The sequence below is a fragment of the Chiloscyllium punctatum genome, chromosome 5 (assembly GCF_047496795.1).
Source record: "Chiloscyllium punctatum isolate Juve2018m chromosome 5, sChiPun1.3, whole genome shotgun sequence".
Taxonomy (NCBI): Eukaryota; Metazoa; Chordata; class Chondrichthyes; order Orectolobiformes; family Hemiscylliidae; genus Chiloscyllium; species Chiloscyllium punctatum.
Genome location: NC_092743.1, coordinates 120,018,149 through 120,031,538, shown reverse-complemented (window position 1 = coordinate 120,031,538; position 13,390 = coordinate 120,018,149). Strand labels below are relative to the sequence as shown.

Below are 13,390 nucleotides of genomic sequence, written 5' to 3'. Positions count from 1 at the left end.
TCAGAGCAAAATCAGGGCCAATATACTATTACTCCAAGAAGAAAAAGCCCTGTTGCACCTGGTTGTGATTTGAGAGAAGTACAGTCACCTAAAATTGGAGAAAATGTCTCAGATATTAAGGAAGCAGATCAAGAAAATTGCGGACAGCCCAAAATATGATACATCAAAACCAACAAGTCCACAAATAAAAAGATGATGAGATCAAACCTAAAACAAGAAGCACTACATAACAGACAATAAAGTGCAAAGACAAATATAAATAAGTTATTAAAATAGAAATTGAAAATGTTGAGTGAGTATAAAGAGATTAATCAAAGGTCTGAAACATGTTCAACAGGCACATGAGTAATAGTACAGCAGTATAGTGTAGATGTATACAATTGGTCACTTGTACTTATGAAAATACAGTAGATATGTACAAGTTGCCATAATACAGTGCCATTTTAATGTCAGAAACTAAAAAAAAATTGAGACAAAGTTAAGTTCATCATTTGTTTCCTCCATTTATGAAATGGCTACAGGACACGCCAAAGCAAGGATTTCCAGGGTGGATCCATAAAACTGCCAATGCCAAAACCAAAAACATTGCATCACTGCCTTGCCAACGAGGGACAGATCCAACCCAAGTCACCGATGCTGAAGCCATCGCTATTTCAGTCACCACCCGATGCGCCACATCTGTAGTCACAAGTGAAACTGCCACAGTGCTGTCAGGAGGAACAGACTGCACCAAATCACTGACAATGAAACATTCAATAAAGCTGCAGCCACCACGGCTACAAGGAACGGCATGTGGTCCACCACGCTGTGGGACCGCAGCTGGCCCTCACAACCGCCTTCTTCCACCACAGTCACAGAGAAGAAGAAAAGGTGAACTTTGATACAAAAGAGAAATGAAAAAGCGAAAAAAGAAGCAGAATGCAGCCAATTGGCTGAGCAGGAGAGCATGAGCACAGCAGCCTGAATGCTTCTTACCTTGCCACCGCCACCATCTTAACTAATGTAACATCAGTCAGGGTCTCCAAAAAAGTTAAAGTCGCACAATTGTAGGACAGTGAGGGATTGGCTGAGCTCTGGACTTTGTACAAGTGATAGAAATACGTGAGTTTCCACTCGTGGAAAAGAGGTAATTCAATGCTTTAGGCTGAGGCTTTTAGAAAGGTGAACAAGTACAGCAAACATTTTATTAACTGGCACCTATAAGACCAGGAATGTACCGGTTAATCAAATATTCCAGTTGATCAAAAAGGTCCACACAATCAATGTAAAAACACACACTAAATAATAGAAACGTAATGCATGGAGTATACAAATAATTGTCATACTTTATTTACATTATGAATCACTTGAATAAGAATGCAACTTTGCCTTAAATAAACTTATCAGCAGAGCTTTCTCACTCACACCCTCAAATGACTATTCAGGCATCACAGAGATCATAATAATACATTAGAACCCCTGTATCTGTGGATTCGGTTTCGGCAGTTTCAGTTATCCACAGTTTACCGCAGCCTGAAACTATTACATGGAACATTCCAGAAATAATTCCAGGGGGCTGCCAAGGATGCAAGTTTCCCATTTAAATGATAGGGTTAGCTACTATCTACCGCTTTGGGCATCCACAATAGGTCTTGGAACATATCACCCACAGATAGGGGGGACACCTGTAAAATAAACTTGCAGCATTTGAGGTATATAATTTTTGTCAGTTTATCAACAGTATCAGTTCATAAGGTATCGGTTAAAACAAAGTTCGTTGTATTTTAATAAAATTAGGAAAAATATGAAATGCAAGAAAGAATGAGTATTGATTTTTACACATAAAAAAGGGAATGAAAATAAGTGTTAAGTAGTAAGTGTTTAATGTTGTAAATTTTCAAAATTCACAAAAATCACTTCCAAGTGCTATATCCTTTTGAATACAATTTGGAAAATTTGCAACTCTAGAATATTAATTCTCCAAAACAATTTAGTCCTAGGTGCATTAAATTAATTGTATAATTTCATTTCCACCATATATGATACCTTAATATTTAAAGTGCATCATTTAAAACAGTACTAGAATCTAAAATATTACTGTATCTGTGTAACAATGTGCAACAATAACCAAAGAAATAAGATGCCACTCCAGTTCAAAAATTAGATCATGACAATGAATAGGAAATTTCTGTTGCAAACACTCCAGTATAGGAAACTGCTTAGGCCACTTTTGGAATATTGCGTGCAGTTCTGGAAGCCTTCCTATCGGAAAGATATTGTGAAACTTGAAATGGTTCAGAAAAGAGTTTATAAAATCATGAAGGACACAGATAGGATAAAAGACAAAGTTGTTTCCCTGGGGTGGGATAAGTCCAGAACTAGAGGGCATAGGTTTAGGATGAGAGGGGAAAGATATAAGAGAGACCTACAGGGCAACCTTTTCATACAGAGGATGGTACGTATATGGAATGAGCTGCCAGAGGAAGTGGTGAAGGCAGGTACAATTGCAGCATTTAAAAGGCATCTGGATGGGTATATGATAGGAGCAGTTCAAAGGGATATGGGTCAAGTGCTAGCAAATGGGACGAGATTAGATTACGATAATCAAACATTACACGAGTTAAAATGACGGTTTGGCATGTACATAATGAACAAATAAACATACAGAAACATACATGGAGAAGGTGGTGGTCATTTGGCCCCTCAAGCACATTCTGCTGATCTGATTGTGATCTCTAGAGTCAGAGACGTACAGCACGGAAACAGACTCTTCCGTCCAACTCTTCCATGCTGACCAGATATCCCAAAGACATCGAGTCCCACTTGCCAGCACACGGTCCATATCCCTCCAAACCTTTCCTATTCAAATACCACCCAGATGCCTTTTAAATGCTGCAATTGTACTAGCCTCCATTACTTCCTCCGGCAGGTCATTGCATACACATACCATCCTCTGCATGAACAGTTGCCTCTTAGGTCTCACCCTCAACCTATGCCCTCCAGTTCTGGACTCCCCAGAGAAAAGACTTTGTCTATTTACTCTCTCCATGCCACTCATGATTTTATAAACCTCTAAGGTCACCCTCAGCCTCTGACGCTTCAGGGAAAACTGCCCCAGCCTATTCAACCTCTCCCTATAGCTCAAATCCTCCAACCCTGGCAACATCCTTGTAAATATTTTCTGAACCCTTTCAAGTTTCACAACATCTTTCCGATAGGAAGGAGACCAGAAACACATGCAACATTCCAAAAGCGGCCGATACAATGTCCTGTACAGCCACAACATGACCTCCCAACTCCTGTACTCCGTGCTCTGACCAATAAACAAAAGCAAGCCAAACGCCTTCGTCACTATCCTATCTACCTGAGACTCCACCTTCAAGGAGCTATGAACCTGCACTCCAAGGTCTCTTTGTTCAGCAACACTCGCTAGGACCTTACCATTAAGTGTATAAGTCCTGCTAAGATTTGCTTTCCCAAAATGCAGCAACTCGCATTTATCTAAATTCAACTCCATCTGTCACTTCTCAGCCGATCGACCCATCTGTTCAAGATCCTGTTGTAATTTGAGGTAACCTTCTTCGCTGTCCACTATGCCTCCAATTTTGGTGTCATCTGCAAACTTACTAACTATACCTCTTATGTTCACATCCAAATCATTTACACAAATGACAAAAAGTAGTGGACCCAGCACCGATATGTGACATTCCACTGATCACAGGCCTCCAGACTGAAAAACAACCCTCCACACCACCCTCTGTCTTCAACCTTCGAGCCAGTTTATCTTCAAACATAACGATTTCTCAGTCCACACAAAGCTCAATTGCCATATATTCCATGAATAACCAAAGATTTATTTAAAATTTACTCACACGATGAGAGTGTCGCTACCTAGCCCAGCATTTATTGCCCAACCCTAATTGCCCAGAGGACAGTTGAAAGTCAACCACATTACTTTTGGTCTGGAGTCACATGCAGGCCAGAGCAGGAAAGAATGGCAGTTTCCTTTCCTAAAGGACTTCAGTGAACCAGATGGGTTTTTCCAACAATCACTATGGATTCATGGTCATCACGAGACTCTTAATCCAGACTATTTTAAAAAGTTGAATTCAAGTCCACCATCTACTGTGGCAGGATTCAAACCCAGGTGCCAAAACATGACCTGAGTCTCTGGATTAACAGCTGAAAAAGCGCAGCAGGTCAGGCAGCATCCAAGGAGCAGGAGAATCAACATTTCGGGCATAAGCCCTTCTTATGCCCAAAACGTCGATTCTTCTGCTCCTTTGATGCTGCCTGACCTGCTGCGCTTTTCCAGCAACACAGTTTTCAGCTCTGATCTCCAGCATCTGCAGTCCTCACTTTCTCCTCTGGATTAACAGTCTGGTGATAATACCACTAGGTCATCGCCTCCCTTCCTAGTGAAAACATAACTCACAATCATTTGAGCTAAAATCCAATTTTACAATTTGTGCAAAAATCACAATGTCAACTTCACTTGGAGAAATTCCTAATCAGCGAATGCCTTTACTAAATTATTTCTGAATGAAATATTAAAACGACTATTCCAGTATTATACACTGAAGAGTTAATATATAGTTTCAATTTTTAGCTTAAATCGCATGCTAAGCATACTGCTGCTCACTAGCTTCATGGCTTCCGTGGCCTGCAAATAGATCACTGGTTTCAGTAGTAGCACTTACACCTTAAAGTCAAACAGTTGCAAGTTCAAGCTCTATTTGTGCCCAAACTTATGCCAAGATTTCAGTCAAACATTACTGGGTTTGTGTCCTGTCACAGTGCCAGCTTTTGAATGAGACATTAAACTAAGCTGGTCTGTTCAGATGCTTGTAAAAATGTTTTAAGAATTTCTAGTGTCCTGGCCAACGTTTATTCCTCACCCATAACCACAAAAAAAGTGTTTATTTGGCTATTTATTCCACTGCTGTAAGAACATAATGTTACAAAATGCCTTCTGCCCTGACATAACTGAATATAAATGCAATTCTTCGTTCTTACAATTTTTAGAAAATACTGAATGGTATTGATTTGAAGGTGAAATTTCTTTGAAATCATCACAATGTAACATATCACTTAATACCTACTTCTACCCAAAAGGTTAGGGACGCCACTCCTAAGGGTCCATTCAGTATCCCTACAGCGTGTGCCTGAAGGCACATTAACATGTCTCAAAAAGATTTGCAGTTCATTTTCTCTTTTCTCCGTGACAAGTCTTCTGACAGTACAGCTTAAATCAACAGTTGTTTATACACTGAGCCACAGGTAAAATCTTGTTACACGATTGTGATGTATGACTTAGGTGCTCCATTTTTTTGTGGGACAGTAACACAAATCAAAGAGTATAAGCTACTTAACTGCACCCTGTAAACTTTGCTACTTATTTTCAAACATTAACACTGTTAAACAAAACAGTATGACATAATAATGCACCTGAACCACACAAATTTATCACTTAATTTTGATTTCACACAAATGCCTCACAGATGGGCGCACAGACGGGCTTTTTAAAATACTACTTCAAACTAAACACATTGACACCAAATGATTCTCAATTGCTGAAAAGTTTGTGATGAAGATTAAATTAAGCTTTTTGCAGCACTAATTAGTTAGCAATTAGCAACTAGCAGCCTAAATTAATTAACTAGTCCACTACCAAGGAGGACATTGGCATAGTAATTTCAATTGCAATTGTGTTTCCAATCATAGTGGATTGTTGGAGGTACAAAATGAATTTATCATACTGATGAAATTAATGTAAAATAAATTCCAGTACTCACATCACCTTCATCACACTGAGTATTCAGAGTACCATCTTTTTCTCCCATGTAGATGATGTACACATGTGACATGTTTTAGTGGGATAGAAAACTAATTAACTTACCAGCAAATTCAAAGTGAGAGGAATGATTTCAATTAATATTAATTACTCAAACGCTGATTTTCAAATGAAAATTGCTGACTAGCTTTTAGTTTCCACGCAGCAATCTGCCAGTGGCAGCCATTACACAACTGAACATGATGACTGTCATCAAGTGATACAAGCATAAAATTCAGACAATAAAGTGCAATATATTAGTATTCAGAAAAGCTTCTCACAACATACCTTCATCAAAGTCAGCATCCTCTTCTGTATGTTGAGGGAAGGGGAAACAATTGGTAATTTCGAGGCGATCATCTACCACAAGTCCCAATAAAACCCCTTGGACCACTTCATTGCCTTGACCCTCCTCCTGGAAATGTTTGATGATCTTCAACACAACCTAAAGTTGGAACATGGTTGATATACCTGTGAAAACTCCAAACATACTCAATCTAATGTAAATGTACCTATATTAATGCAAATAACAGAATACAATTAAGAAAGAAAGGCATGAAATAAGATGGGCTAGTTAAAAAGAGGTTGGGTGCTGTTTGATCAGAGTAAATGAAGATAGTGCAATTATGTCTATGGGAGTGTGTCTGTCTGCCTGCCTGTGCTCAGCACACACTCAGATTACTTAAATTTCTATACCTTTCCAATGATTGCACTTCTCTTTTGTTTGCAGCATGGGCTGTCAATTTTCAGAGAAAACCAGAAGTTAAAGGATTCCTTCTCAGGTTACCATGTCAGAGAGATGGATGACCAAAGGGCAGGGATGGAGGGGAGAGGTGGAAGGCAGAAAGACAGAGGACGGAGATCAAGGAGCTTGGTGCAGATGGACCCAGAAGCCCCGAAGAGAGACAGCAAGGAGGGGGAAATCAGAAAGAGATGGATGGTGTGAGTGAGGGAAATGAACAGATGACCTGTATTTCTACATATGGACCTGGCAATTCTTCGAATATGTGCCACAGGGAAGAAATAGTCAATAGCTGAAGTCAAGGTTTTCCTTCTAGGAGTGAACGCTTTATTTCCATTTAATTAGCTAAATTATACTGAGTTGATACGCTCTGGAATACTAGTCTAGTGACAACATTACACCATTTACTGTGTGCAATTCTGGTTTCCATCCCGTCACAGGGAGGCTGTGAAACTTGAAAGGATTCATAAAAGATTCACAAGGATGTTGCTAGGTTTGGAGAATTTGAGCTATCCGGAGAGGTTGAATAGGCTGGGCTGCTTTCCCTGGAGCGTCGAGACTGAGGGGTGACCTTATAGAGGTTTATAAAATCATGAGGGGTATGCATAGGATAAATAGACAAAGTCGTTTCTCTGGGGTGAGGGCGTACAGAATTAGAGGGCATAGGATTAGGGTGAAGGAGTGGGGGGGGGTGGTAAAGAGATATAAAAGGGACCTAAGGGGCAACTTTTTCACACAGAGGGTGGTGCATGTATGGAATGAGCTGCCAGAGGAAATGGTGGAGGCTGGTGCAATTGCAGCATTTAAAAGACGTCTGGATGTGTATATGAATAGGAAGGCTTTAGAGGGATATGGGCCAAGTGCTGGCAAATGGGACGAGAGTAGGTTAGGATATCTGGTCAGCATGGACAAGTTGGACTGAAGGGTCTGTATACCTCTATGACTCTATTGTTCCAATGCCTCCCCCTAAAAGGAAAGGAAGCAACTTAGTTTGAGTTAAATACAGGATTTTGCTCATTTGCCAACATTTCAGATCAAAATGCTGCTTGTCAGCATTATCATTGTGACCAAAATACCACAAAACAGCTATTTATAAGTCAGGATGGACAAGCTATGCTTGCACCTACTGGATTTTTAAGAGAGTTAAGAGGTGACTTTATTGGTACAGAAGACTGGAGAGATGGGAGAATCCAGAAATCGGGACTAAGTGTTCGAAAAATCAGAAGTGGTCCATTTAAAACAGAAATTAAGCGAATTTTATTTCTGAGGATTGTAAATCTTTGGAGGTTCTTTCTTGAAAAAAGTCGTGAAGCAGAGCCATCCAATATTTTTAAAGCCAGAGATAGACAGATTCCTGTTAAGAAAAGGTCAGGGGTGGGGAGGGGGCAGGAGACGATCGTGAGGGTGATCAGGAATGCAGACTTGAGGTTCAAATCATATCAGCCATGATCTTATTGAATGGACAGCAGGGTCAAAGGACGAAGGGCCTCCTCCTGCTCCTAATTCATATGTTTCTGTGATGCAGATGCAAAAATATCTTAACCGAATGCTAAGTGTCAACTCCAGCTTTTCAAACTAATACTCCCTCTCATACTTAGCATGGGAAGAATTTACCACAGAACTTAACAAGAATTTCAGTGCATTTTGAACAGAATACTGACCCTGTATTTAACATTTTTAGTATGCTATAAAAGCCTATTAATATTATATGCAGTGTGCGTTATAGATTTTGCAATGCGCACTTGACTTCAATACCTACAAAACATGCACAAAACGGTCCTTTTCCAATTTTATTATGAATATGGCAAGCATTCACACATTTTTAGACATGCTGCAGAATGTATCTATATCATTGTATGGAAATCTCTACTCAGTCAATAATTTAAAAGCCAAACAGAGAAGCATCCGAGTAACTAATTTGGCACCCTACTAAAATGAATGCCCAGGGTTACCCTGATGTGTAGGAGTAATCAATTACACTAATAGCAAAAAATGCACTACAAAGAACAATGTATTATGTAGCACATCATGGCTAAATGAAATAGCATCAGCTTAAGTTGATAAAAATCATAATAGGTCAAGGACGACTGTTTGAAGCTACTGGAAGTCTTGCAAACCAAACTCAGCAATCACACAATTACATGCTTTCTTGCTCAGGACGACTGATTTACGTGTCTGCAGCTTCTCAGAAAACTTAAAATGGATTTAAGCATAGAAGGCAACTGGAGGCTAATGCTGAGCAACTGTTAAACTTACAAAATAGGAGTAATCGTCTATTTGGCCCTTTGCATCGGCTCCATCATTCAACATGATTGTCCAACTCCGTACTCTGTTCCCACTTTCTCCCAATGCCATTTGATGTCTAACCCAGAGAACTCAATCTAACCCCTTCTTGAAAACATTCAAGGTTTTGGCCTCAACTGTTTTGTGTGGCAGAGATTTCCACAGGCTCCTGGCTCTCTGGGTGAAGAAATTTCTCCCATCTCTGTCCTAAATAGCTTACTCCATAGCCTGTGGACTGTGACCTCTAGTTCTGGACTCAGTCATCAGGAACATATCTCTTGTATTTACCTTGTCCTGTTAGAATGTTAGAGGTTTCATTGAAATCCTTCCTCATCCTTTTAAAACTTCACTGAATATATTGCCCTAACCAATCCAGTCAAATGCCAGTCATGCCATCTCACGAATCAATCTGGTAACATCTGTTGGCATCTCTCCATGGCCAGAACATCCTAAGAACAAAACTACACAATATTCTAGATGTGGTCTTCGAAGGCCTTGAACATTTGCAGCAAACATCCCTGCTCACATATTCAAATCCTCTTGCTGTGATGACCAAGATATTATTTGCTGGAGCAAATTACTGCAAATGCTGGAATCTATAGTGAAAACAAAAACTGCTGGAGATCACATCTGGTCAGGCAGCGTCCATGGTGAGAAAGCAAACTAATGTTTCGAGTCCAGTTACCATTTGGCTTCTCCAATTCTGCTGCACCTGATGCTTTATTTCAGCAACTCGTGTTCAAGGACACCCAAGTCTCATAAAACCTCCCTCCTTCCCCAATCTATCATCATTCAGATAATGTCTTTTTTTTCTACCAAAGTGGATAAACGTCTTAGTTATCCACATTATATTTCATCTGCCATGCATATGCACACGCATTCAATTTGTCCAAATCGGAATGAAACATCTCTGCATCCTTCTCACAGTTCACCTTCTCACCCACATTTGTCATCTACAAACTTGGAAATATAACATCTCGCTCCTTCATCTTAATCATTAAGGAGATTGTGAAGAGGATGATGTTGAACATAGAGTCATAGAAATGTACAGCATGGAAACAGACCCCTAGGTCCAATCCGATCATGCCGACCAAATATGCTAACCCAATCTAGTCCCACCTGTCCCGTCCTATTCATATGCCCATCCAAATGCCTCTTAAATGTTGCAAATGTACCAGCCTCCACCACATTCTCTGGTAGCTTATTCCATACACGTACCACCCTCTGTGTGAAAACGTTGCCCCTTAGGTCTCTTTTATATCTTCCCCCTTTCACCCTAAACCTACGCCCTCTAGTTCTGGTCTCCCCAACCCCAGGGAAAAGACCTTGTCTATTCACCCTATCCATGCCCCTCTATAAGGTCACCCCTCAGCCTCTGACGCTCCAGGGAAAATAGCCCCAACCTGTTCAGCCTCTCCCTATAGCTCAGATCCTCCAACCTTGGCAACATACTTGTAAATCTTTTCTGAACCCTTTCAAGTTTCACAACATCTTTCTCATAGGAAGGAGACCAGAATTGCACACAATATTCCAACAGTGGCCTAACCAATGTCCTATCTGCACTCCAAGGTCTCTTTGTTCAGCAACACTCCCTAGGACCTTCCCATTAAGTGTAGAAGTCCTGCTAAGATTTGCTTCCCCAAAATGTGAAACCTCGCATTTATCTAAATTAAACTCCATCTGCCACTTCTCAGCCCATTGGCCCATCTGGTCAAGATCCTGTTGTAATCTGAGGTAACCCTCTTCACTGTCCACTACACCTCCAATTTTGGTATCATCTGCAAACTTACTAACTGTACCTCTTATGTTTCCATCCAAATTATTTACGTAAATGACAAAAAGTAGAGGACCCAGCACCGATCCTTGTGGCACTCCACTGGTCACAGGCCTCCAGTCTGAAAAACAACCTTCCATCACCACCCTCTGTCTTCTACCTTTGAGCCAGTTCTGTATCCAAATGGTTAGTTCTCCCTGTATTCTGAGATCTAACCTTGCTAATCAGTCTCCCATGAGGAACCTCGTCGAACACCTCACTGAAGTCCATATTAATCACATCTACCCTTATCAATCCTCTTTATTAGTTCTTCAAAACACTCAATCAAGTTTGTGAGACATTATTTCCCCCGCAAAAAGCCATGCTGACTATCCCTAATCAGTCCTTGCTTTTCCAAATACATGTACGTCCTGTCCCTCAGGATTCTCTCCAACAACTTGCCCGCCACCAATGTCAGGCTCACTGGTCTACAGTCCCCTAGCTTGTCCTTACCACCCTTAAACAGTGGCACAACATTAGCCAACCTCCAGTCTTCCGGCACCTGTGACTATCGATCATACTTATACCTCAGCAAGAGGCCCAGCAATTGAAGAAAGGCAAATTTTGACGGTATTAGGCAAGAACTTTCGAAAGCTGATCAGGGGCAGATGTTTGCAGGTAAAGGGACGGCTAGAAAATGGGAAGCCTTCAGGTGTGAGCTAATGAGATTCCAGAGAAAGTATATTCCTGTTAGAGTGAAAGGAAAGGCTGGTAGATATAGGGAATGCTGGATGACTAAAGAAATTGAAGGAAATAAGGAGGGCAAAAAGGGGACATGAGATAGCTTTGGCAAATTGAATTAGGGAGAATCCAAAGGGTTTTTACAAATACATTAAGGACAAACAGGTAACTAGGGAAAGAATAGGGACCCTCAAAGATCAGCAAGGTGGCCTTTGTGTGGAGCTACAGAAAATGGGGGAAGATACTAAACAAGTATTTTGCATCAGTATTTACTGAAGAAAAAGATATGGAAGATATAGACTGTAGGGAAATAGATGGTGATACCTTGCAAAATGCCCATATTAGGAGGAAGTGCTGGATGTGTTGGAATGCCAGGACCTGATCAGGTGTACCCTAGAACTCTGTGGGAAACAAAGTGCCTCAACAACCATAATGGATGTTTTACTAGACTGAAGGTGCTTTGCTGTTACCAGATGTAATTTGCTGTTGTTGTAGATTGCATGTCACCTAAGAACAAGTTGCTTCTAACAATCACACTGACGAACGATTTCACATAGAAAAATAAATATCTTTGATATTATTACAAATACATTGTGAATGTTAAGCATTAAAAGGAGAAAGACTAGAAATTGGTGAATTCTCATTTGTAGTTTTCAAGTCTACAACCTGAATTATCCACTTGATATGGGCAACACAAGTTCATACTGCTTCCAAATGTCCCATTAATATGGTTCATGGGGGCGCGGATGGGGGGGGGGCGATGGAGCGGACGGGAGGGAGGGGGTGGGGGAGGGAGGGAGGGGGGGAGGGAGGGAGGGAGGGGGGGAGGGAGGGAGGGAGGGGGGGAGGGAGGGAGGGAGGGAGGGGGGGGGTGGGGGAGGGAGGGGGTGGGGGAGGGAGGGGGTGGGGGAGGGAGGGAGGGGGGGAGGGATGGAGCGGACGGGGGGGGGGGGGGGAGGGATGGAGCGGACGGGGGGGGGTGGGGGAGGGAGGGAGGGAGGGAGGGAGCGGACGGGGGGGGGTGGGGGAGGGAGGGAGGGAGCGGACGGGGGGAGTGGGGAGGGGGGGAGTGGGGAGGGGGGGAGTGGGGAGGGGGGGAGTGGGGAGGGGGGAGTGGGGGAGTGGGGGAGGGGAGGGAGGGAGGGAGGGAGCGGACGGGGGGGGGTGGGGGAGGGAGGGAGCGGACGGGGGGGGGGTGGGGGAGGGAGGGAGCGGACGGGGGAGTGGGGAGGGAGGGAGGGAGCGGACGGGGAGGGAGGGAGCGGACGGGGGGGGTGGGGGGGGAGGGAGCGGACGGGGGGGGTGGGGGGGGAGGGAGCGGACGGGGGGGGTGGGGGGTCGGAGGGGAGAGCGGATATTACCAAATACATTTCGGATGGAGGACGGAGAAATATCAGAGTTTCTGTAGTAAAGCGACACACACGTGTCTGACCGTCAGGCTCCAACACAGAGATAACCTCATGTGTGTGTGTGTGTGTGTGGAATAACCAGGCGGCCGGACCTGGACGTTGAGCAATCGAGAACCTCAGGAGATGATCCAGGAAACTCCTGGAAGAACATCTGAAATAAATTTACCACCGGGTCTGGAGACGGGACGCCGACATCTAGCGGCCGACACCGACCACCCTGAGCTTCCGGCTCTGATAAAGCCCGATCCCGGTCCCCGGGTGTATCCACTTACCAGCCCGTCGATCTGAACCTGTTTGACGGGAGAGCCAAGAGCAGCAGAGGCCGCGGCGCCAGAAGCTCCCTCCCTCCGAGACGCCATGTTCGCGCAGGCAGAGAGAGAGAAACGGAAGTGGGAGGGCGCGGAGAAAGTGTCCGCCGGAAACACGGTCCCCCGCCGGGGGAAGCAAATCATCGGCGGCACCGTCGCGAAATAACTCAAACAGACACAACTGGGAAAGCTCAGCAGGTCTGGCACAGAGAGAGAAATCAGGTCTAATTTCCCGGGTCCAGTGACCCTCCGTCAGAAGTTAAACCCGGACCTGCTGAGCTTTCACAGCAATTTATATTTTTGCTTCTAATTTCCAGCATACGCGGTAATTTCCGTTTTATT

General features: G+C 43.0%; 2 protein-coding genes across 2 annotated transcripts in view; one reads left to right on the top strand and one right to left on the bottom strand.

The window, feature by feature from the left end:
- The window catches only part of eif3hb (eukaryotic translation initiation factor 3, subunit H, b), a 120,529-nt gene extending 107,361 nt beyond the window's left edge, over positions 1–13,168 (bottom strand). The window contains exons 1-2 of the mRNA XM_072571231.1: positions 13,013–13,168; positions 6,101–6,257 (exon numbers count right to left, since the gene is read on the bottom strand). Coding sequence (XP_072427332.1) covers positions 6,101–6,257; positions 13,013–13,099 — 244 coding nt within the window. The 5' untranslated portion in view covers positions 13,100–13,168. The remainder of the gene's footprint in view (positions 1–6,100; positions 6,258–13,012) is intronic.
- utp23 (UTP23 small subunit processome component) overlaps positions 13,098–13,390 on the top strand; it is a 5,493-nt gene continuing 5,200 nt past the window's right edge. The window contains exon 1 of the mRNA XM_072569604.1: positions 13,098–13,202. Coding sequence (XP_072425705.1) covers positions 13,098–13,202 — 105 coding nt within the window. The remainder of the gene's footprint in view (positions 13,203–13,390) is intronic.